The sequence below is a fragment of the Grus americana genome, chromosome Z, assembly GCF_028858705.1.
Source record: "Grus americana isolate bGruAme1 chromosome Z, bGruAme1.mat, whole genome shotgun sequence".
In the NCBI taxonomy this organism is placed as follows: Eukaryota; Metazoa; Chordata; class Aves; order Gruiformes; family Gruidae; genus Grus; species Grus americana.
In genome coordinates this window covers 70,206,621-70,232,962 of record NC_072891.1, presented here as the reverse complement: position 1 = coordinate 70,232,962, position 26,342 = coordinate 70,206,621, and the positions used below count along the sequence as shown (strand labels likewise).

The following is a 26,342-nucleotide window of genomic DNA, read 5'->3' as shown; positions in this document are numbered from 1 at the left end:
AATAAACCACCATACAGAACCAATAAACTAAGCGTCCCCTGCCTGTATTCAGAGTTCCCTGCCCTTACTCTTTCCAAGCAGAATCCAAGTAGTCCTGGTGATTTTAATGAGATTACTCATTCAGCAGAATGCAAATAATGACACAGAAAGAATGGCAGATTGTTTCATAATAACAGTCACAGACAGCAACAGAAGAGTGTCTCTTTCCAACAGATGTAATTTAACTGACTTAGAACACACTTCACAAAAAAGCAGCACTTTTTCAACAAGATTGCAAAAGTTCAGGTATTTAATACTAGGTAAAAGGCACAATTCAATCCCCACCACAGTTTCCTAACTTCAATTGCTTAAGCCACTTGCAAGTTGCAAGTGAAAATTTACGTGAAACATTATTGGTTTATTTTCATTGAGTTGTAGGACAATTATTTAGTCAATAAATAGTGTCAGGGATATTGTACAAATCAGATTTTGAAGGAGTTCAACATGTTCTGTTTTGTGTGTACCTTCAGAAGTAAGGAAAAATAACAAGAGATAAAGATGACAGAAAAAGGAAAGGCTTGAGTGCAGACAGAATGGCATTGCAAGTAAGAGGCTATGGAATAAAAAGTGGATCAAAAGGAGCAAAGTAAAAAAGAGAAAATAGTACTCAAAGAAAATAGGTCCTGATAGGATCTTGAGAGCCTGTAGTTCTCAATGCTGGATCAGCTTTACTCATTTTCTACGCATTTACCACTCATTTTTCATGATAGGTATTTGTCTCTTTGTGCTTTAAAATCTCTCATGAAAGAGACTCTTCAAATTCTCATACAATTTCTTACACTGCTTAACTAACCTTGTGTGGAAAATATTCTGTAATTCCTAACTTTACATCTGTTTCATGCTCTATATGAGCAGTTTCACCTGATAGCCATAGAAATATTTTAAAAAGCAGAGCCAAAATGAATTCTACCTGAAGGGTTGGGTGATGACCAAAGTCTGTAAAATGAATCATAATCAAATAACATGAAGGCTTATTTGGTGTTTGTGAAAGAACAGAATATATAGTGCAATTTCTGGAAATGCAAAGTAGGGGAGATAAAACTTTTCTAGACTGTTGTAAGGCAGTAAGATTCCTAACTCTCATTAGCAGCTAAATGCTCTAAAGTCTCAGTGAGTGATGCTAAGATTTTGTCATAGAATGTGAGCAGACTAATCCAAAAGCCCATAAAACATCCATTTGCATGTCTAAGTGGAATATTTCGAGTCAAAACATGGGTAATAATTTGACTCAAAATGTGTCTTAATTAGATGGGTAGTTAAGACAACTGATAAAATACATTAAATTGTGTAATGTCATTAGCTAAGTGAAAAAAGCTATTCACATTGAGAAAATGGAACATGGATGCAAGTACAAAACAGTAATAAATGAATGGATGTATGAGAAGTCACAACTTTTTATAATTCTTTTTTAGGAACAGAAAAGGTATTAGGAAAAAAGATTTCTTAATTTTGCACTTGACAGCACCTTGTCAGATTCATTATTTATTATTTCCAACTAGGTTCTCTCTTTCCTGTCTTTCTTCAGTGAGGCTTTGAACACAGAAGAATACAGGGTGGAAGAAACCTCCAGAGGTCTCAGGTCAAACCTTCTCTGTGAAGCAGACCCATATGGAATACGTTGCTCAGAATTCTGCTGAGTTTTTAATATTCATTTTTTTGACTATTCATTTTGAATTTTCATTTGATGTAGCAAAGTATAAAAGAAAACACTTTAAAATAGGTCCATATGATTATAAAACCAGAGAACTGGCAGCAAACCTGAGTGGCACATCCAATACCTATATCAGCTGGAACTTTTTAAAATAAGTAAGCAATTGTCTAGACTTCCAGTCGCCCTTGCTCATTTTGACTGAACAAAATTCTGCTCTCAGGGGACATCTCCTGGACCAAGAAGTTACATTATTTCAGTATGGAGTGAAACACTCATTTTTCTTTTCCAGCCAAATAAATTTCTTGCAAGAATATTGTCTTTTCATGTTTTATAAGAGTACAGAAAAACAGATTAAATAGTTGAATGTAATTATATTTCACTCCAGAACAATAGTTTGAAAAATTGTTAGCTGCTTTTCGTAACAACAACTGTGGGTGCAACTTCGGGTAAGAGGTACAGTACAAATGTTGTTAAAGTCTCAGCCAGGAATTCTCTGTTTTAAAATTCCCGTTGGAGTATGGCCAGGTTTGTCACTCTTTTTTCCTGAAGTTGGTTCTTCAGGCTGAGTCTATTTAAACAGACATTATCTTTTTACAGGTGCTGGCTGAAATCCTGGCCCTGTTGACGTTAATGACTAAATTCCCCTCACTTTGACAGAAGCAAGATGTCAGCATGTATGTTTACAAAACATTTATTTACAGTACCTCAAAAAATTTCCAGCCTTTTCCGTAACTTATTACCATAACTTACGAGCCTACCATAACTTATTACCACACACCTAACCCTTCCAGCCACATCTTATAAACCTTTACAGCCACATTCAGAAGCCTTTTGCAGATTTTTAATATTTTTAGTTGGCTTCCTAGAAAAACAAGGTTTACAGAGTCATGCTGCTTGTCCTATTGTCTTTTAAACCGGTTTTTCCTTTTCTCCTCCAATTTCAGCCAAATCTGACAGAAACTAGAGATCTCACAGACATTACATCCATTCCAGGTAATAATATCCATGGGGTAGGAATACTCAGTTCAGTGCCGCTTCCATGTGAACTGAAATTTCCACGGCCTCCGGAACAATTTGCAGCAATACGGCAGCCGCCGGGGCCTACCGAGAAGTTCGCTCTCCCGCGGTTTGGAGCCGGCTGCGCGCTACCACACGGGCACAAAAGGGTTCTCTGGGGCCTAGGGAGACCGAGGACTTTCACACAACCCACACTTCAGCGGTATGACTCAAATACGAGCAGTGACGACACGTGACGGAGGGTTTAATACCTCCCCTCCAGTACCTTCTGCTAGGCACCAGTACGACTTTACAGCTTTTAAATCCGAGGACTTCAACTATAACCTCTACCGAGGGTTGCGGGGTGCTGCAAACCCGTGAGGGAGGCACCGCTCCCCCGCGAAGGCCACCACAAGCTCGCTCTCCCTTCCCCGCAACCCAGGCAGCGTAGCCCAGCGGCCACCACGTCCGCGGCGAGGCGAGGCGGAGCGCCGGCCTTTGGCCCCGCCGCGTTGCCGTCGGGGGGCGGGGCTGCAGCGGCAGTCATGGCGGCGCCCGTCGTCCCGGAGAGCGACAGGTACCGGTGGCACTGGCGGTGGCACCGGCGGCAGCGCTCCCGCCGTAGCACGGCAGGGCGGGTCGGGGGCAGGGCCTTGCCGCGGTGCCGGGGCGCGGCGGGGCCTGACCACCTCCTCTTTTTCCGCGCAGCATCCGCAGGGCCGTGTCGCTGCTGAACGCGGTGGACCCTGGCCGGTTCCCGCGACTCGTTTCCCGTCTCCTCCAGAAGCTGCACGTGAAGGTTGGCGGGGCGGGCTGCGGGCGGGGAGCCCGCTGGGGCCGTGTCCGGCAGGCAGCCCGTGTTCGCCGGGCGGGACGAGGCGGAAGCGGGGGCTTCGCGTGTGCGGCAGGGGTCTTGGGCCGCGGCCGGCGGACGCAGGGCCCAGTCGCGTCCTGCCGGGGCTTTGGCCGCGCTGCTCAGGGCCAAGCCGCAGGAGTGGGTGGGTCTGCCACACGTGGTGCCGGTGTAGCCGAAGCAGAGCGAACTGCCGAGTTCCGCTCCTCTCCGTCGCGCCCGCCCTCCTGCCGCGGCCTGCCGGGCCTGTCTTGCTGCGGGGCGGGACGGGACAGGCGGGGAACAGAGCCGAGCCGGGAGGGGCTTTGCCCCTTCTTTGTCCAGGTGCTACAGAGGCGTCTTTTTGGGGCGGATGCGATGCTCCCTTTTGCTAAGGGACAGTTGCTTCAATTTTTTTCAAGTATTTTTGATCAAGTAATTTCACTCTTCACTAATTATTAGAACTATTTCAGGTGAATGAAATAAGAACCAGTAATGAATGACAGAAGGTGAATGGTGTGAGAACCAGTAATGTTTATCATAACCTGCTTGCATCACCTCCGGGTGCTGGTGTCTCTGAGAACGTGCTCAGTGGAGACAAGAGTCCCTTGTCTTGTTGCACTCGCTCCACTCTTGCCCTCAGACAGAAAGCCTAAATGCATTTTTTTCCCCCCCGCCTGTTCTGTATGTCAGTTGATCAAAGCCGTCTGTGGAATTCAGGTTAAAAATAAAGTTCATAACTTTTAGTGCATAGTTTTGTCATCTTTACAGAAGTGTCGGTATTTTTTTTAAAATTGCAGAATAAATAATAAAAACAAAATAAAGAAATAAAATCAGTAGTCAGTTTCATCAGAGTGCCAAAAAGTCAAATGGAGACTAAATCTAACTTTGGCACTAAATATTGTGGGGGGAAAATGTAAGACATGCTAAACCAGAAATTATTTTCTTGAGTTTCTTTATCTTTCAGTGTCAGTTTTTGTTTATTCCCTTGTTTCATGTTAAATATAAAAAATACAGAATTTGTTTTCTATACAAATATGGATACAAACTAAATGTTAAAATATTACAGGTTAGGAGCAGCATGGATAGAAAATACAAATGCATTAAAGGTCCTAATTCTGAGACTGTAAGGATCATTTTGATTATTTGATTCAATTGGTTGATTTTATTCCTACCAAAACTACTAGCTTGGGTGCTGCTGTGATTGCAGAGGGTTTTCTCGATTGTTGTGTGTGGATATTAACTCATTGGTAACTGGAAAGTGTCACCAACCTTCCCCCCCCCCCCCCCGAAAAAAACCCAAAAACCCCAAACCACCCTACTCAATAGCAGTTTAGTTGCTCTTCACAATTTTAATCAGTGTTTACATGATCTGGAGTGATCTTTTTAATGTAGCCCACTTGGTCAATCTCATGAATCATTCACCTGGCCTTTCCAAAGTATCTAACTCCAGGGCGTGTTAAAGCACTGGAAACTTTAAATAAACTTACTTGCCTTAACGAAGCAGATACCCAGAGGTCTGCATTTCCTTCTAAGAGCTAATGATTCAAATAATGTTTCCATTTTGATACTCCTGTTACACCCATTGCGATCATTGAAGTTTTTCTGTAATTGCCTGATTTTGTTTATTCTGACAGCTCAATTGCCTTTTTTGTGTAGCTTTGCAGTTTTGGATTACTAAGTGGTCTAAATACGGTGTTTTGATGTCTGTAGCACAGATTTGCTAGTAAGTAAATTTTAAAAGATGGCAATATCTGCATTGAAATTACTATTCAATTTGGTGTAGTATAGTAAATGTAGCTGCTGTATTTTAAAAGTACAGCACATTCTCAGTAATACAGTAGGCTGTAGATTCAAATCTGACTTTCAGAATAAGCATACGTGAGGCCTTTCATAGAATCATAGAAAGGTTTGGGTTGAAAGGGACCTCAAAGACCATCTAGTTCCAACCCCCCTGCCATGGGCAGGGACACCCTCCACTAGACCACATTGCCCAAAGCCCCATCCAACCTGGCCTTAAACACTTCCAGGGAGGGGGCATCCACAACCTCTCTGGGCAACCTGTGCCAGTGCCTCACCACCCTCACAGTAAAGAATTTCTTTGACATCCAATCTAAATCGACCCTCCTTCAGCTTAAACCCATTACCCCTTGTCCTGTCACTACACTCCCTGCTAAACCGTCCCTCACCACCTTTCCTGTAGGCCCCTTCAGGTACTGGAAGGCTGCTGTTAGATCTCCCTGGAGCCTTCTCTTCTCCAGGCTGAACAACCCCAACTCTCTCAGCCTGTCCTCGTAGGAGAGGTGCTCCAGCCCTCTGATCAGCTTCATGGCCCTCCTCTGGACTTGCTCCAACAGTTCCTTGTCCTTCTTATGTTTATTTCCTTTATAACAGCATGAGTGGTTTTCAAAAGAGTATCCAGAGTGAAAGAAGCATATCTAACTAACTTCGTTATACTTTCTGTTTTCTTTGAGTTCTGATTCAAGTAACACAGTTCCTGCTTTTCATACTTTTATTTATAAAAGGTTGTTAGAGATGATCTGATAGTTGAAAGCTAGTTTAAAGAAAAACATTTCTATAATGTCTCTCAGGTGCAAAGAGAAAGCATTTTCTTGTCATGTATTTCAAGTAATCCTGATAAATTCTTATGTAATACTGTTGGCTTTTAATTTTGATTTTCAGTGAGAGGAATTGTATTGTATTTTTCTGTTGGAAAAGAGCTTTACTTTTTATTTCTATTTAGAAACAACTGGACAGCCACTATGTTTATTAAAATGGGGAAAAGGTTTTTGTTTTGACAGATATGGTTTTGGTTGCTAAATGGAATGTTAGGACTAACCATTTTTGTGCTTCAGGCTGAAAGTAGCTTCAGTGAAGATGAAGAAGAAAAACTTCAAATAGCTTTTTCATTGGAAAAACAGGATCTTCATCTAGTTCTTGAAACTATATCATTCATTTTGGAACAGGTACCTTGTTTCTATCCTTATGAATTCATAAGTATATTTTTTTTTATCTGACTGTAGATTTCAAAAATTTAAAGGTCAGGTTAAAAAGGAAGTAGGGAAAATATGTATCTGTAGCATATTATGTATGTTTTGGAGGCATGATTTTATTGCTTTTGTTTGCATGCTTTCCTGATTTGGAGTGGACTCATTACATTTGTGGAGTGAGTTTCCAGCTAATGTAAATATGGGTGGTGGAAGTGAGCTCTGGATGACTCTGAGAGAAGTGTTGATAATTATGAGACGTGGTCTTTCCTCATATTCATTGTAAGCAAGCCAGCTGTTTTTTGTTTTTTTTTTTTTAATTTCTGTAAGGAAAATATTAGATGGCATTATTGAGCACTGCTTAAGTTACATGAAGTGTCAGTTACAGAAAATTTTCATGCACAGAAGCAGTTTGCACTTAGGCGAACTGGCATGCCTGATGTAGCTCTAGTATCTGAAGCAGTAGGTGACTGCATGGTGTAGAGCTAAATATCTTGTAAACAGAGAAGGTTTTCTAGTTCTACAGTCTACCACTTACTGAGGCTGGAAAAATGATGTATTATGGTAAATACAGTAACTTTCTTAGGAATTCTCTTAGCCATGGTGTTATCCATGTGTTTTATGCACGTATAGTAAGAGTGTAGTCTGCAGAGGGCATGCATACCCATGGTCTGTTGTGGGATTTGAATCTTGTCCTTTCATACACATCAGTTTATGATTAGTTCACATACCACAGCATTCGAAAGAAAACAAACAAACCATCCTCTTCATGGCTTCTATCCACCAAAAAATCAAAATGAAACCTGAGGTTGCATCCAGACTAGAATTTTGAATTTTCATCTCAAACAGCAAACTTACCTGTTTTATTGCCAGGTCCTAATTTCATCAGACTGCTTCATTTATATGATAATTCCTGAAGGTGAACAGAAAAAGCAGTTCAGTGTCCTCTAGGACTTACTTCTTTGCATTAAAAAAAAAAGGGAAGGATATTAATATCTGCTCAAAGAAGAGCCCCATGTGGAATACGTATTGTGTGAGGACTCTTGTGTTCCTGCTGATACCTACGCTTCTTAGAGTAGCTGTTTATTCTGTCAGAGCATAACTTTTTTAACAGCCCTTTGTTCTATGAACACATTATAGATAATAAAACTGCTGCATGATGTTTTTCACATGTGTTGTTTCTTTTCTCTTTTTTTTCCCCCACTGTGGTGGTGACGGAGTCCTGTTTTGAAAGTGGAGACCAGCATACTATATAGAGTGTTTACCATGAAAATTGATGCTATTAGGGAGGTTATAGCTAATTCACTGTTTTTGACAAACTGTTCCTGTCTTTTCAGAATATTACCTCATAACTGACTTCAAAGCCCATTTTTTTTTTCAGTGATGGCTGCTTTGGCATTATGTGCAGTGAAATAAAATACATATACTCAGATTCAGCTTGTATATGCGTTTTTTCATAGTTTGTCTGTCTAGAGAAGAGTCATTTGTAATACTGCATTTTGAGATACAATTGAGATAGTTACACTTTTCTATCTTCTCATTCAGAGGGTTAAGATAAACAGCATGCTTGCAGTCCCACAGTAGCGTTGCTAGTAAAAACCTTACGTGAACATGGTGGCCATCTGTGGTAGAATATATCTGGCACAACTTGCAGTACTTAACAACAGCAGTTATTTTTCCTTTTAACAGGCAGTCTATCATAATTTGAAGCCTGCTTCATTGCAACAACAGCTGCAAAACATTCACCTGGATGAAGACAAAGCTGAAGCATTTGCCAGTGCATGGGCAGCTGCAGGTCAAGATACGATTGAAAAGTTCAGGCAGAGGGTTTTGACTCCTCAGAAGGTAATGTTTTTTCTAAGAGAGAATAAAGCTGCGTAGGTTTGTTTTAAAGCCAGGAGTTTAATCTAAGATACAAAGTTTGTGACAAGCCAGGATACTGGAAAATAAAAAGGGTACTTAGTAGGTAGTAGATAAATGTGATCAAGGCAGTGGAGTTCCAGTATCTTGAAGAGATGTTATATGTTAGCTGAGCTGCTGGAACCTGACTGTATGTGCACTGTTAGCAATGTAATGCAATCTACATACCATTTGGAGATGTTTGTGAACATGCTTTACAATAGGGCAAGGGTAGAATGTGCTCGGGAACGCTTGCAGTGGTTTAGCTCATCAGCCTGTTGATTCTCTATACTTACAGTGTATATGAGCCCCTGCCATATCTAATTTTGTAAGCTGATTGGATGATGCCCTTTTTGAGATACTACGATTCTGAGATACTTTTCTCTGATGACATAATAATCTTGCTTCATATGTGCCTGTTACCTGTTAAAACTTTGATACATGCTGTGGAAGTCTCATTGTTTCTTTAGTTATAAATGTGTACATGTATGAGAAGGTATAACAACATCCTTCTGTTGATACATAATAAGCCTTCAGCTGCATTAGAACATGTATACTGAACACATCAGTGTCAGCCAGGATCAAATGCTTCAAAAGAATTGTGGAACACTGTCTCAATTATTGTTGCTTTATTTTTATCATTGCTGTATATCTTGCTGGGATAAAATTCAGTTCGTTACTTTATGATTTTGTTAGTAAAATATACATAGAAAATAGATTTTATATATAAGGTACACATGACACACTGACAGAAATGGAACAACATAATTTATACCAGCAGGTTTACACCTAAATAAACCTAGATTTTTAATTAGGTATAAAATGCAAATTTGAGGACATAAGGTATGTCTGTGGAGCAGGCTAACGATATTCAGAATTGCATCACAGATAATTTTTTGAAAGTATTTAAACTTGATCCTTTATAAAACTGGGTAATTTTAGACACAAAGCTTGCAGAATTTTCATGTGGAAAATTACAGTAGCTCACAAACCTAACCAAATAAATGACTGATAAAGTAAGTATAAAAAAAAAAAAAGAGTTGAACAAGACATTTTGGGCTTCTGTCTTTTTGAGATAACATCTACCAATGCCAAGCATACAGGTCCCAAAGTTTAAATGGTCAGCAATACTGCGAGTTTATAGGCAAGTATGACTGTCCACTGAAGGAGGTGAGTAATTTGAAAACGAGGTGAAATCACAGAAGGTTGTAAGGCTAACTTTTCAGAATACAGCATATGTGTGCTGAATGGAAGGCAATTCTGAAGATAGCCTACAAAGCAGCTGTCTAAGAATTTTTTTCAGATGGACTATGCACTAATATGTTTACTCCTGGGTCCTCAGCATACAAGAAACTAATAATGCCTTTGATCCTTTTTTTATTTGAAGCTTGTACCATACACACTTGTGGTCCTTCTGTGACCTAGTTTGGGGATGACATTTCTCTGTTTCTTGTCTGCAGTTTTGTGAGCCCTGCAACATACAATGTTTCTGGTGTATGATACAGTTTTGGAGGTTCTTTGTGACTTCACCATGATCTCATGGAATGGCATTTTGCTAGTATGTTACTTCTCATATAAAGCAGTTTTAAACTGTCATTTGTAATTAAGCTTGCAGAAAAGCAACTGCCAAAATATAGTTCAACTTATTTGGTTTTTTGGCGTGAAAGCAGGTTTAAATATAGGTGCATGTGTCTACATATGCTTAAAGCATAAGTTCACCCTTTTTTTTTCTTTTCATAGCCTAGATGACAAGTTGAGTATCGGTTTGAGTGTGAGTGTAGACTCTAAGGTGTAATTTGCGTTTGAACTTAAATTCATTTTCTCAGTTTGTTTCAAAAATGTCTTAATCTTGTAGACTTTAGTTGAGTGAAAAACTCAAAGTTCAAGAGAAATTTTCCTTAACCCAAAGCCTCAATTCACAGAACTAATTGGTAAATAAAGTATTTATTCTGTTAACAGAGCACACAGAGGTAAAATAATTTTAAAATTGTATGGGATAATGGAAGAAGAACTTGCCATCTCCTTATAATCTTATGAATCTCCTTGTCTTATAAGTTCAGTAGATGACTGCATGATCACTTAATTAATTACTTCTATATTCTATAAGTAATTGTGTATCGGCACATATTTGCTGTATTATTTTTCTATACCTTGAGAAATAGTGGGCAAAATAGTCTTACTTGTGATACATTGTTACAGTAGCCAACTTCCTGTAAACTTTCATCAACATCTTGAATTAAAGTTAAAAAAAAGTTAGAATCCTGAAAATTACTTAGACCAAAGTGCTAGCTTTTTAGATTAGATATACAATTTTGGTTTTTAGATTGATTTAGAGATTATATTAACTTCTTTGTAAAAAGAGATGTGTATCCAATTATTAATACTCTCTGCAACGTGTATATACAGGTATAATATTTAAAACAATTGACCCTATCAATGCGCCCTCTGTATAGGTACTTATTTACATGGCCATGTATAAGTTAATGATTTGTGCTGTTCACATCTCTCATAGAAGCAATACTAGATACATAAAAAGAATACGACTGTTCTGTTGTCATAATTGTCAGCAACATAATCACAGAATGGTTGAGGTTGGAAGGGACCTCTGGAGGGCATCTGGTCTAGCATCTCTGCTCAAGCAGGACCATCTACAGTCAGTTGCCCAGGACTGTTCTGACAGCGTGTGGTGGGTTGATCCTGGCTGGAGGCCAGGTGCCCACTAAAGCCGCTCTATCACTGCCCTCCTCAGCTGGACAGGGCAGAGAAAATACAATAAAAAGCTCATGGGTTGATTATCCACAAATTACCATCATGGGCAAAACAAAATCAACTTAGGAAAATGAATTTAATTTATTACCAGTGAGAGCAGAGTCATAGAATCATAGAATCCTTTTGGTTGGAAAATACCTTTAAGATCATCAAGTCCAAGCATTCACCTAGCACTGCCAAGTCCAACCACTAAACCATGTCCCTAAGCACCACATCTACGCGTGTTTTAAATACCTCCAGGGGTGGTGACTCAGCCACTTCCCCGGGCAGCCTGTTCCAGTGCTTGACAACCCTTTTGGTGAAGAAATTTTTCTTAATACCCAGTCTAAACCTCCCCTGGCGCAACTTGAGGCCATTTCCTCTTGTCGTATTGCTTGTTACTTGGGAGAAGAAACCAACAACCTCCTGTCAGGTAATTGTAGAGAGTGATAAGGTCTCCTTTCAGCCTCCTGTTCTGTAGACTAAACAACCCCAGTTCTCTCAGCCGCTCCTCATAAGACTTGCTCTCTAGACCCTTCACCACTTTGTTGCCGTTCTTTGGAGACGCTCCAGCACCTCAATGTCTTTCTTATAGTGAGGGGCCCAAAACTGAATGCAGGACTCAAGGTGCGGCCTCTCCAGTGTCGAGTACAGGGGGATGATCACATCTCTACTCCTGCTGGCCACACTATTCCTGATACAAGCCAGGATGCTGTTGGCCTTCTTGGCCACCTGGGCACACTGCTGGCTCATATTCAACTGGCTGTCTTGTAATGAGGAATAAAAATTAAATCCTGAAACACCTTCCCCCCACCCTTCCCTTCTTCCTGGGCACAACTTCACTCCCCATTTCTCTCCCTCCTCCCTGCCAGCGGCACAGGGGGATGGGGAATGGAGGTTGTGGTCAGTTCATCACACGGTGTCTCTGCTGCTCCTTCCTCCTCAGGGGGGGACTCCTCATGCTCTGCCCCTGCTCCAGTGTGGGGTCCCTCCCACGGGAGACAGTCCTCCACCAACTGCTCCAACGTGAGTCCTTCCCACGGACTGCAGTTCTTCACCAACTGCTCCAGCGTGGGTCCCTCCCACGGGGTGCAGTCCTTAGGGACCAGACTGCTCCAGCATGGGCTTCCCACAGGGTCACAGCCTCCTTCGGGTGCCTCCACCTGCTCTGGCATGGGGTCCTCCATGGGCTGCAGGTGGATAGCTGTTCCACCATGGACCTTCATGGGCTGCAGGGGGACAGCCTGCCTCACCATGGTCTTCTCCAGGGGCTGCAGGGGAATCTCTGCTCTGGCACCTGGAGCACTTCCTTCCCCTTCTTCTTCACTGACCTTGGTGTCTGCGAAGTTGTTCCTCTCACATCTTTTCACTCCTCTCTTCTGGCTGCTGTTGTTCTGCCCCAGCAGGTTTTTTTTTCCCCTTCTTAAGTACATTATCCCTGAGGCACTGCCACCGTTGCTGATGGGATTGCCCTTGGCAAGCAGTGGGTCTGTCTTGGACCTGGCTGGCATTGATTCTATCTGACGTAGGGGAAACTTGTAGCAGCTTCTTGCATCAGGTTGGTCAAATGTGAGTGACTTCCCTGTTGTGAATCCATGTTATCTACTTTAAGTCACCTTCTTGTTCTTCATGTGCCTGGAAATGGTTTCCAGGATTAGGTGTTCCATCACCTTCCCAGGGACTGAGGTGAGGCTGACTGTCCTGTAGTTCACTGGGTCCTCCTTCTTGAAGATAGGAGTGAAATTTGCTTTCCTTAGCAATCTTGAGGATTGGTGTTTGGTGGGGGGTTTTGGATTTCTTTGTTGTTGTTGTTTTTGTGGTTGGTTTTTTCAAGACTCTTGATGTATTCATGCTCTGTGTATGGTTGAAGTTGCATTCATAATGATGCTTTTTTTTTTGGTCAAGCGTACTTGTAGTTTTGTTAGTGATTCTGATTCCAGACATACAGGAGTTACTGTACTGGATCAGAAAACCTGTTCATTGTGTATCCAAGTCTTTGGCACCTTGGATGGAAGCATAGGGATGGAATCCTCTAGTTAACCTGTTTGATGAAAACTTCTGCCTCATCTCATGACTTAGAAGCTGTCTTGTACCCTCAAAGATGATTGTTTATCACTTGTAAAATATCCTACTTAATGAACCTGGAGGTTTCAGTCTGTGTACTTGCCTGATTTCTGATTTTTCTACCACTTGAGGGAGAAGTGATATGTATTGATTTTTTTTAAAACAGTATATCCATTATCTTTTGATTTTAATATATATCCTCTTTTTATTATGAGAAATACTAAAGAAAAGAGTCTTGTCTATTTTGTTTTTATTTTAAGCTACATAGTCTGTGATTTCTCACTCTCATTCCCTGGAAGTTTCCTGTTTGTCAACCTGCATGTTATCTGTCTCTGACATATTTCTGATATATTTTGGAAGAAAAGGTCTCCCTCAGGGATCTGGACTGCGACCAACACTATTTAATGTCTTCATCAATGGCATAGTGGGATTGAGTCCACCCTCAGCAAGTTTGTGGATGACACCGAGATGAGTGGTGCAGTTGATTAGCTGGAGGGAAGGGATGCCATCCAGAGGGACCTTGACAGCCTTGGGGAGTTGTCTGATGTGAACCTCATGAAGTTCAACAAGGCCAAGTGCAAGGTCCTGCACATGGATCAGGGCACCCCTGATATCTACACAGACTTGGGGATGAATGCATTGAGAGCAGCCTTGCAGACAAGGACTTGGGGTACTGGTGGATGAAAAGCTAGACATGAGTTGGTAACGTGAGCTTGCAGGCCAGAAAGCCAACTGTATCCTGGGCTGCATCAAAAAAAGTGTGACCAGCAGGTCGAGGGAGGTGATTCTCCACGTCTGCTCCATTCTGGTGAGACCCCACCTGGAGTAGTGCGTCCAGCTCTGGGGTCCCCAGCACAGGAAGGACACAGACCTGTTGGAGTGGGTTCAGAGGAAGGCCATGAAGATGATCAGAAGGCTGAAACCCTCTGCTACGAAGACAGGTCAAGACAGTTGAGGTTGTTTAGCCTGGACAAGAGAAGGATCCGTGGAGATCTTATTGTGGCCTTTCAATACTTAGAGGGGGCTTGTAAGAAACAGAGAGAGAGAGTTTTTACTGTGGCTTGTAGTGGCAGACAAGGCACAATGATTGTAAACTGAAGGAGGATAGGTTTAGGTTGGATGTAAAGGAGACATTTTTTACAATGAGGGTGGTGAGACACTGGAAGAGGTTGTCCAGAGAGGTTGTGGATGCCCCCTCCCTGGAAGTGTTCGAAGTCAGGTTGATGGGGCTTTGAACAACGTGAACATCCTAGTGAAGGATGTCTCTGCCCATGATAAGAGGGTTGGACTAGGTGATCTTCAAAAGTCCCTTCTAACCCAAACCATTCTATGATTCTATGAATACAGATTTTTTTTATTTCATACTCTTTTAAAAATAAGTATGAGCTTTTTGGTTGTCACTACCTATTCGGTAGGGTCTTTTACTGACCTGTTTAGGTGGTGTACAGAACTACATATTAATCTAGAATTTAGAGTATGTGTGAATATTTCATGCTTTTGCTTGCTGTGTGCTTTTTTGTACACTTACCACCTCTGAATTTTCTTTATAGTGGCTTTAGTGGGTGTACACATGGGATTGCTCATGTGGATCCGAGTGCAGAATCAGGGTCGTGATTAGTATTACTGAGATCTCAATCGTTTTGTTCCAGCATGAGAAGGTGTTCAGGGAAACTGTTCAAGATAGAGTTTGCAATGTAACTGAGAAAGATCTAATTGGAATTTTATCTTTGTTTTAAAGTGTTTTAGTAAAATTCAAGTGGCAAAATAATTCTGAGTCTCTCCTGGCATCTGGTACTTAGAAGCTGTGTACTTTGGATGTACCGAAGTGCTACCCCTAAGTCCGTTTTCTGTACTGTACACAAGAAGGACCAGGCCCTAATCTTTCAGTTCTGTTTTAAGAGAACATAAAATGGTTGACAGTTTTCTTTTTTTTAGAGGTATGATTTGCAGATCACACAAACACTGGAGCCTTTGAGCATACTGAAGGAAGAACTGATGGCCAAAACTCGTGGGTAGCTGACTGTCCAGGATTATTCTTTCATAATATTACTAATTAATTTGGCTCATTGCCATTTTTGAGAGAGTAGGCCACTGCATCTTTTGGTTTGCAGCAGTGCTCAGATTTGGACTCCAGACCATTAGTTATTATGAGAAGTAATTTCTTACAGATATTTCGCTTGTATTGACATGTTATTTCTCTTAAGCCAGATTATCTTCTCACATGCAAAATACAACTTGGTAAAAAGTAGTATTCTGGGTTCTGGGTCTGTCAGTTCTATGCAAGAGATGTAGGCGGTAATGCGCTGGCTGATAGGTTCATTAGGGTGACAAGCCAAATTGACTTTGTTAGAGCAACGGAACAAGTATTTCCCAGAATACTGATTTGGTGAAGTTTTCTGTGGCATATTGAACACTACTTGTAATTGTTAGAGGAAAAAATGTGCTTTTTTGAACATAGGTCTGGTGGAGACTGCTTAGTTCATAGGACATTAAGGTCTTGAGAAATGAATGAAAACTGTAGAGTTAAACTAAAGCTGTACTGTTTAATAGTATTTATTTTCTCACTTCATCTTTTCATTTTTCTTCACTGACCTATAGACAGTCTTCAGTTGCACAGGGTTATTAATTATGTATATTTTCCTGTTGCATTAATTGGTTCTTTGACTCTTTACTTATATGACAGTCCCTTTATTATATTATTTCTGCTGTATAATACAATCCTTGTTAATTACAATAGTGGTATTTGTATCAGTTTTTTCTTTGAACACATTCTTAATTTGGTCTCTAGAAAGATAGTCCAGTGGTAATAGTCTGATATTAATCTGATCGAGTTTTTAAGTCTTTGTTGGGTAATGTATCAGTTTAGAAATCAGAACAGCTATTGATCAGATTAAAATGTGTTTTTTCCTCTCTGCGAAGAAGAGCTAGCTTTAGTAGGGTTCATTCTGAATTCTCATGGCAATTTTTCATTAATTCTGTTGCTTTTCTAGCCTTCTTCCTCCCCCTATATTATGTTCTCTGCACATTTTTTGGTACTTTGTGTAAATCTATCTGTTTTAAAGGCAGGTCAACCTAAATGTCTCATAGCTTTCTTGTTTTGGAAAACTATTCAGGGTATCTTTAAAATATATATAATTAAAAAGATGAGTCCTATGTTGCCAAGAAGGAGAAGTTTTTTATAGACTTCAGACAGCATTGCTTCATATAATGATGCGTGGGAATGCAACTAGTGATATTACGCACCTAAAATTCTTGACAAGAGCTGTCAATTCTGTATCTTGACTGGCTGTTTGAAGCCATATGGGAAAAACTCTGAAAGTATTTTTCTCAGAAACTGGCCTTCTTGCTAAGGGCTGTATGTGTAATGTGAATATGCTAAATTCCCTCTTCTAAATGCTGGCAAATCTACAGAAATACACTGAAACACATGCATCCTATGGTGGTTATGACAAAAAAGAGAATTGGCATGCTATGTGTGCATGTGTGTAAGGGGGGAAAAATTCTTTCTGATATCAGAAGAAATGCAAAATAAGGAGGTATACAGCTCCAACAGAATGAATCTTTCAATTTCTTGTTAGTGTCTGATCTTACAGTGTCATTCTTACAGTGACAAGCAGCGGTCACAAAGACCATATTGTACCTACAGGCGTTGTCACAATGGATTGTGAAGCAACGTGCATTGTATGATGCCATCACAAACAGTGACAGAGAGAAAGCAAGTGATGAAAAATGTAGTAAAGGCACAGTTTTATACCCTCTGAGATTTATTTTGATAGCCATCTGTATTGGGTCTGGCTGAGATGGAGTTAATTCTCCCCACAGCAGCCCTCATGGTGCTGTGCTGTGTATTGGTAGCTAGCAAACTGTTGATAACACACCAGTGTTTTGGCTACTACTGAGTAGTGCCAGCACACATCAAGGCTGTCTTTCCAACATTTCTTTTTCCCCAGCAGCAGGATGGGGGTAGGCAAGATCTTGGGAGGGGACACAGCTAGGACAGCTGACCCAAACTGACCAAAGAGATATTCCATACCATATGACGTCTGCTCAGCAATAAGAAACTGAGAATAGGGGGAGGAACAGGGCGGGGGCATTCGTTGTTTTTTTTTACAATGTTTGTCTTCCGGAGTAAGAGGTACGCATACTGAAGCCCTACTTCCCAGGAAGTGGCCAGACATCGCCTGCTGATGGGAAGTAGAGAATAATCTTCTGCTTTTTGCTTTGCTTCCGCGCGCGGCTTTTTTGCTTTAGCTACATTAAACTGCCTTTATCTCGACCCACGAGTTTGGGGTTGGTTTTTTTTTTCCATCCTCCTTTCTCCCCTCCCTGCCTTACTGAAGAGGGGAGTGATAGAGCGGCTCTGGTGGGCACCTGGCCCCCAGCCAGGCTCAACCCACCACAGTCCTTTTTGGCGCCCAACGTGGGGCACGACAAAGGCAGTTTAGTATTAAGGGTGCTACAGCTATAGTAGTTATTAAGTTGCAATCTCCTGTGCAGGTCATGGGGTTTGTTAGCTGTGCTGCTTATCTCTATTTTGCTAAACTTAGGAACATGCTGATACAAACAATGGCTGCTCTGTGCTTTGGCCTAGTGTTGACGATCTTACTGTGCTGGGGGAGCTATTTTGTGGGGAGGATGAAGGAACTGGGGAGCATGCTCGTACAAACAATGGTTATGTGCATGGCCCTGGCATCGTTGCTATTGCTGTGCTGGGGGAGCTATCTTGTGGAGATGATGGGGGAATACATCTCTCTCTCTTTACCTGGGTTTGACGTGGATGGTTTCATTATGCAGGCTCCCAAGGTCCTTGTTCACCCTTATGTAAGCTCATTAATATTACTAATTAATACTGCTGGCATATTACGGGTGTTGTGGAGTTTGGTTTCGTCCTGGTTTAAGGGGAGACAACTTCTGAGTGAAGCAATAGTGAAACGTGCCCTGAGGCAGCCGGTCCCTGGGTGGCAGGGTGTATGGAAGGATTTGGGCGGGTTCCTAGGGCGATTATCACCTCCTGTAGCCTGGGACTTCACACCCGAACAGGCAAGCAATCCCAGCAAACTGACACGCCACCTGATAGAAGGGTGCCTTGCCTACCCCAACGAAAACCAACAGCTTCTAGCGCTGTATTGGGGCCTGGCCTGTGCCTATCGAGCCACAGTGCAGTACTCCCAGAGGACTGTGGTTGAGGAAGGCACCCAAACTGCAGCTGAGGACACCGTGGCTGAGATAGGGACACAAACAATGACAACTACAGTAATTGCCCCAGTAGTAAAAAAGAAACAGTGGACCAGGAGGTCAACAGGTCCATATCATCGACTAGTAAGGGAAGAGGAAGAAGAGGAGGAGAGGTTTGAGCAGGAAGCCGGTCCTTCAGCAAAGAAGTGGGAGGAAGGAGTGAGAGAAATCAGACAAGAAGCAGAAACTACCCGGTCTCTGACCTCATCCGAACTTCGAGATATGCGGAAAGATTACAGCCGCCAGCCTGGTGAGCGAATTGCTGCCTGGCTGCTTCGATGCTGGGATAATGGGGCCGACAGTCAGCAACTGGAAGGCAGGGAAGCCCAACAGCTGGGATCCCTCGCTAGAAACCGAGGAATTGAGAGGGGAATTGGAAAAGAGACAGCAATTTGCAGTCTCTGGAGACGGCTGCTTTCAAGTGTGAGGACAAGATACCCATTCAAGGAAGATCTTGTCAACTTCCCAGGAAAGTGGACCACCGCAGATGAAGGCATCCAGTACCTGAGAGAACTAGCAGTGTTGGAAGTCATCTATAGTGATCTAGATGATGAGGAGGTCTCCAAAGATCCAGAGGATGTCCTGTGCACACGGGCCATGTGGAGGAAGGTGATTCTAAGTGCCCCAGCATCGTATTCTAACAGCTTGGCAGCAATGTATTTCCCAGATAGGGACACACCAGCTGTGGAGAAGGTGTCTTCTTGGCTTCAGAACTTTGAAGAAAACCTCTGTACCTCCTCCTCCCTATGGGCCAGCATGTTGGCTGTCAGAGGTACCCCAAGAAATCAGTCATCTCCTGCTCCGGTCAGAGGGAAAGGGAGCCCCAGGTATATGTCACGTGGTACACTCTGGTTTTTCCTGCGTGACCAAGGGGAGGACATGAGGAAGTGGGATGGTGAACCCACCTTTAAGTTGGAAGCCCGTGTTCGTGAACTAAGAGGGAAGACAGCTGTTAAGAAGGGGACACCCAAGAAGGCCGTCAGTGTAGTTGCTACAGAGACCCGAGAAGGCAAACAGCGATCTCCCAGATGTAAAACTAAAATCAGCTCCCTTGATCCTGGTGAGGGGACTTCTGGTCTGTCACTGCGAGGGTCAGACAGTGAATACTCTGACCAGGAACAGGAATAGAGGGTCCCTGCCTTCGGCCAGGAGGAGGAAAGGGATGACCGGGTATACTGGACTGTGTGGATTCGATGGCCTGGCACATCAGACCCACAGAAGTATAAGGCTTTGGTAGACACTGGTGCACAGTGTACACTGATACCATCAGGGTATAGGGGCACAGAACCCATCCAGATCTCTGGAGTGACAGGGGGATGCCAAGAACTGTCCGTATTGGAGGCTGAGGTGAGCTTAACAGGGGACAAGTGGGAGAAGCACCCCATTGTGACTGGCCCAGAGGCCCCTTGTATCCTTGGCATAGATTACCTCAGGAGAGGGTACTTCAAGGACCCAAAGGGGTACCGATGGGCTTTTGGTGTAGCCACTGTGAACGCAGAGAAGATCAAACAGTTATCTACACTGTCTGGTCTCTCAGAAGATCCCTTTGTTGTGGGATTGCTGCAAGTTGAAGAACAACAGGTGCCAGTTGGTACAAGGACAGTGCACCGGAGGCAATACCGCACAAATCGAGACTCCCTGGCTCCCATCCATGAGCTGATTCATCAACTGGAGAACCAGGGAGTCATCAGCAAGACTCATTCACCTTTTAATAGTCCCATATGGCCAGTGCAAAAGTCTGATGGAGGGTGGAGGTTAACAGTGGACTATCGTGGCCTGAATGAAGTGACACCACCACTGAGTGCTGCTGTACCAGACATGTTAGAGCTCCAGTATGAACTGGAGTCAAAAGCAGCCAAGTGGTATGCTACAGTTGACATCGCCAATGCATTCTTCTCAATTCCTTTGGCAGCCGAATGCAGGCCACAGTTTGCTTTCACTTGGAGAGGTGTCCAATACACCTGGAATCGATTGCCCCAGGGGTGGAAACATAGTCCTACTATTTGTCATGGACTAATCCAAACTGCACTGGAAAAGGGTGGTGCCCCAGAACATCTACAATACATCGATGACATCATTGTGTGGGGTAATAAGGCAGAAGAAGTATTCAAGAAGGGAAAAAGAATAGTTCAGATTCTTCTGAAAGCTGGTTTTGCCATAAAGAAAAGTAAGGTCAAGGGACCTGCACAAGAAATCCAGTTCTTGGGAATAAAATGGCAGGATGGATGCCGTCATGTGCCTATGGATGTGGTCAACAAGATAGCAGCTATGTCTCCACCAGCTAACAAGAAGGAGACACAGGCCTTCTTGGGCCTTGTGGGGTTCTGGAGAATGCATATTCCAGGTTATAGTCAGCTTGTGAGCCCTCTCTATCGAGTAACCCGGAAAAAGAACTATTTTGAATGGGGCCTTGAGCAACAACAAGCCTTTGAGCATATCAAACAGGAAATAGCTCGTGCTGTAGCTCTTGGGCCTGTCCGAACAGGACCAACTGTACAAAATGTACTCTACACTGCAGCTGGGGAGCATGGCCTTACCTGGAGCCTCTGGCAGAAAACAGCAGGAGAAACCCGAGGTCGACCATTAGGGTTTTGGAGCCGGGGGTATCGAGGATCAGAAGCCCACTACACCCCAACTGAAAAAGAGATCCTAGCAGCCTATGAAGGGATTCAAGCTGCTTCAGAAGTTGTTGGTACAGAAGCGTCTCTCCTCTTGGCACCGCGATTGCCTGTGCTACACTGGATGTTCAAAGGAAACATGCCCTCTACACATCACGTAACCAGTGCTACATGGAGTAAGTGGGTAGCACTAATCACGCAGCGAGCTCGACTAGGGAAACCCAATCACCCAGGAATCCTGGAAGAGATTATGGACTGGCCAGAAGGTAGAGATTTTGGAGCACTGCCTGAGGAGGTAGCTTGTGCCCAAGAGGCACCACCATATAATGAGTTACCAGAAGATGAAAGGCGTTATGCTCTATTTACTGATGGATCCTGTCGTGTTGTAGGAAACCATCGGCAGTGGAAAGCTGCTATATGGAGTCCCACACGACAAGTCGTTGAGGCCACTGAAGGAGAAGGTGAGTCAAGTCAGTTCGCAGAAGTGAAAGCCATTCAGCTAGCCCTAAAGATTGCTGAACGAGAAAAGTGGCCAGTACTCTATCTCTATACTGACTCCTGGATGGTGGCAAATGCCTTATGGGGGTGGCTACAGCAGTGGAAGAAGACCAATTGGCAGCGCAGGGGTAAACCCATCTGGGCTGCTGCATTGTGGCAGGACATCGCTGCCCGAGTAGAAAACATGGCTGTGAAGGTACGTCATGTAGATGCTCACGTACCCAAAAGCTGTGCCACTGAAGAACATCAAAACAATCAACAGGTAGACAAGGCTGCCAAAATTGAAGTAGCTCAAGTGGACCTGGACTGGGAGCGTAAGGGTGAGCTATTTGTAGCTCAGTGGGCCCATGAAACATCAGGACATCTAGGGAGAGATGCAACATACAGATGGGCTCGTGATCGAGGCGTGGACCTGACCATGGAGGCCATCACACAAGTCACTCATGAATGCGAAATATGTGCTGCAATCAAGCGAGCGACACGAGTAAAATCTCCCTGGAATAGAGGGCGGTGGCTGGGTTTTCGATACGGTGAGGCCTGGCAGATTGACTATATTGGGCCATTGCCACGAACACGCCAAGGCAAGCGCTACATACTCACCATGGTGGAAGCAACTACTGGTTGGCTAGAGACATTTCCTGTAAACCATGCCACTGCCCGAAACACCATCCTAGGCCTTGAAAGACAAATTTTATGGCGACATGGTACCCCAGAAAGGATTGAATCAGACAATGGAACTCATTTTCGAAATAACGTCATAAGCAAAGAAACATGGTATTGAGTGGGTGTATCACATCCCCTATCACCCACAAGCCTCTGGAAAGATCGAGAGATATAATGGACTGTTAAAGACTATGTTGAGGGCATTAGGTAATGGGGCATGGAAGCACTGGGATACAAATTTAGCAGAAGCCACTTGGCTGATTAATACCAGAGGATCTGCTAACCGTCCTGGTCCTGCCCAAACGAAACCCCTACATACTGTGGGAGGAGACAAGGTCCCTGTAGTACACATGGGAAAGTGGCTGGGGAAGGTGGTGTGGATTGCTCCTCCCATGGGAAAAGGCAAACCCATTTCTGGGATTGTCTTCGCTCAGGGACCTGGGTGTACTTGGTGGGTAATGCGGAAAGATGGGGAGACCCGGTGTGTGCCTCAAGGAGATTTAACCTTGGGGTAAAATAATCTGTAATGTGAGTTGTACGTTCTAGGAAGTAATGTAGAAGGAATGACCTAAACCAACGAAGAGCAAGTTTCGCAAGGAGCCAGATGAATGCAACAACAGCCCAAAGCAAGCCGGTGTTGGTGCCCAACAACTGAACCTGAACAGCCATCCTGACAGATTGGGCCCAAGTCATAGTCGGTTCATGAACATCTGGAGGAGCACAGGAAGCTCATGGAACGGGAGAGTAACATCCATCTATTAAAGGACTGGAGATTATAGTTAATAAGAACTAAATACAATGAAACGGTTATAAAATATATACATATATGTATTAAAGTGTGTGGAGCGTGAGCATGACACAAATGGTATGGAATAAGGGGTGGAGATTGTATTGGGTCTGGCTGAGATGGAGTTAATTCTCCCCACAGCAGCCCTCATGGTGCTGTGCTGTGTATTGGTAGCTAGCAAACTGTTGATAACACACCAGTGTTTTGGCTACTACTGAGTAGTGCCAGCACACATCAAGGCTGTCTTTCCAACATTTCTTTTCCGTGCGCGGCTTTGTTATTTTGGCACCCAACGTGGGGCAGGAGAAAATCGAGATAAGGACAGTAATTGGAAGAGGTAACGGGCAAAACATTGACTGAACTTAGCCTGAGAGTGAAATAGTGGTGAAGGGACGAGAGGTGGATTCTGTGTGTATTGTCCACTCTTGTTTGGTGGTGTGATAGTGTTGTTTTGATTCTGATGGGGGGAATTCTTTTTTCTTTTTCCTCGTTGATGTGATTAGTGTGTGTAGCTTTTGTGTTGAATGTATATTTTAGTGATAATTCTTAAATATGTGATTCACAGAGGCGAGGGGTGGAATGTGTTGGGTTTGCGTGGCAAGGTTTTGGTAGCGGGGTGGCTACAGGGGTGGCTTCTGTGAGAAGCTGCTAGAAGCTCCCCCTGTGTCTGACAGAGCCAATGCCAGCCGGCTCTAAGACGGACCTGCTGCTGGTCAAGGCCAAGCCAATCAGCGCCTCTGTGATAACATATTTAAGAAGAAGAAAAACAGTTAGGGAGAGCATTTGCAGCCAGAGAGAGGAGTGAGAAGATGTAAGAAACTCTGCAGACACCAAGGTCAGTGCAGATGGAGGGGGAGGAGGAGCTCCAGGCGCCGGAGCAGAGATCCCCCTGCAGCCCGTGGTGAAGGCCATGGTGAAGCAGGCTGTCCCCCTGCAGCCCATGGAGGAAGGAAGAGGGGGTGTAGAGGTTCCACCTGCAGCCCATGGAGGACCCCACGCCGGAGCAGGTGGAGGCACCCGAAGGAGGCTGTGGCCCGTGGGAAGCCCACGCTGGAGCAAGTTCCAGGCCGGACCAGTGGACCCGTGAAGAGGGGAGCCCATGCCAGGGCAGGTTTGCTGGCAGGACTTGTGACTCCGTGGGGGACCCCACGCTGGAGCAGTTTGCTCCTGAAGGTCTGCACCCCGTGAGAGGGACTCCATGCTGGAGCAGGGGAACGATGAGAGGAATCCTCCCCCTGAGGATGAAGAAGTGGCAGAAACACCGTGAGATGAACTGACCGTAACCCCCATTCCCCGTCCCCCTGTGCCGCTGAGGGGGGGGAAGGTTGAAACCGGGAGTGAAGTTGAGCCCGGGAAGATGGGAGGGGTGGGGGGAGGTGTTTTAAGAGTTGATTTTATTTTCTCATTCCTCTACTCTGTTTTGCCTAGTAATAAATTAGATGAATTCCCTCTCTAAGTTTGGTCTGTTTTGCTCGTGACGATACTTAGTGAGTGATCTCGACCTACAAGCATTTCGTTATGCCTTTTCTCCCCTGTCTAGTGAATGAGGGGAGTGATAGAGCGGCTCTGGTGGGCACCTGGCCTCCAGCCAGGGTCAACCCACCACACCATCGATAGCACAAACGAACCTGTTCAATCTTCCACTTGCCCATCTTTTTTAGTACCTATTTTAATTGTTTAAAATTAGTAGGTAGTACTTCCTGAGGATTTTTTAAATGGATTTCTTCCTATCCTTCTTACCCTCTTCTATTTTCTACCAAGAAAGCGTAAGTGATAAAGGTTGGAAGAAGGTACATTTTAAGAATGTTTAAAAAAACATCTGGAACATTTGTTCTGTTCCTGAACGCAAAATAGCATCTTTTAAGCTTACAAGAGTACCATGCTTATCTTATGTAACTTCCTGTGTAATACAAACTGTAATTTTTCTTCAATATGTAAAAGAGCTTTTGAAACAGGGTTGTACTTGTGATTTCAGGGCTTGAAATGACAGGTAATATCTGGGGTATTTTTTATGGTTAATAAAAATGTATCGCTAATTAGAATCTATCCAACTTCATCTTGCCACCATTGGATTTTGCTATATATTCTTATGCCAGATAAAAGAGCCAGTCAGCTATGACTTTTCCATATAAGTGTTCGTAGGCTGGTGCATATTTTTACTGCAACTCTGTGCCCATAAATTTCCCAGAGAGAGAGCACAACACCACTTTTACCTTTTGCACAAAGTGAATCCCTAAATACTAGGGTTTTGGAATCTTGAATGCTGTTTCTAATGTTTGTCATACATTCCCTTTCTGTTTGCTTTCAAGCTAGCTGCTTATCAATTAAAATACATGTAAAGATGAAAACCCGCAGTAACTTCAATTAGGGAAGAGTCTTTTGAAGTTGTTGCTTCTTAGCAGCAGTCTTGCTCTACCAATTTCATGTCACATTATTTCTTTTGTTTCCTCCCTTTTGAAGTACACTAGTACTTTTTGGTATGTGTCTTTACCTTTTTTAAATTCAGATTGAAGATGTGAGGAGCTTTGGTTTGAATATTGAACAAAGATGTCTGAAAATAACACTTTTCTGGCGTACGTGCTAACTTAGGTTTGCTGAAGAGAAATAGGGTTTTATCCTTGCAGACAAAAATGGGGAGTCAGAGGAAATTAACCCTTCAGTAGAGAGCCAATCTTGCATGAAGAATCTAGTTCATCTTACATACTCACCAAATAAGATGGCTTTAGGTACATAATTTCTGCAGATTTTCCTTTTAGAGTTAAATCAGTCTCTTTTTCTACTTTAGTACACTCTAAATATTCAAATCCTCTCTGAGAGGCTTTTTGGCTTACTCCTCTTGCTTTTTGTAGCATTAATTAGAAGCTGAAACTTCCAGTTTGCAAAGTTAAAACACTTATTGGTCCTCATTTTATGTTTTTTTTTTCTGCCTCCTAAAGTTACTGGTATCATTAGGGAAAGTTGTGGTGAGGGCTCCAAGAGTTTCACAGCAAACATAATGCGTGGCCTGTGGCTTCAGTGCCTCTCTATCATACTCACTTGGTTTAACCACTCGACTGGGTCTTTGGCCCAACCTATCTTCAGTCTGTTGGTCTTACAGTGCTTTCTTTTGAGGCTAAGATACAAAGCCACGTAAATAGCTTCTCTTCTTTTAAAAAAAAACAAACCAAAAAAACTTCCAGAATTTTTTCCTTTGGGGATTGTATTCTATTTGGTCAGTCTTTTTACAGGATTCTGTAAATTCACTGTCTGTCTGCCTGACCCATTTCAACCCTTTCCTTGCCCTTATGTTACAGCTATCACTGTGTCTAGTTCAATGCAACGGTAG

The 26,342-nt window shown here is 43.2% G+C and overlaps 1 protein-coding gene across 3 annotated transcripts in view; it reads left to right on the top strand.

The window, feature by feature from the left end:
* Positions 1-2,963: 2,963 nt before the first annotated feature.
* Positions 2,964-26,342, top strand: part of COMMD10 (COMM domain containing 10) — a 120,885-nt gene continuing 97,506 nt past the window's right edge. For 2 of the 3 annotated variants that reach the window (XM_054809695.1, XM_054809692.1), the window contains exons 1-4: positions 2,964-3,263; positions 3,395-3,485; positions 6,374-6,484; positions 8,195-8,350. In XM_054809695.1, coding sequence (XP_054665670.1) covers positions 3,232-3,263; positions 3,395-3,485; positions 6,374-6,484; positions 8,195-8,350 — 390 coding nt within the window. In that variant the 5' untranslated portion in view covers positions 2,964-3,231. The remainder of the gene's footprint in view (positions 3,264-3,394; positions 3,486-6,373; positions 6,485-8,194; positions 8,351-26,342) is intronic. The other variant, XM_054809693.1, reaches the window with a different exon arrangement.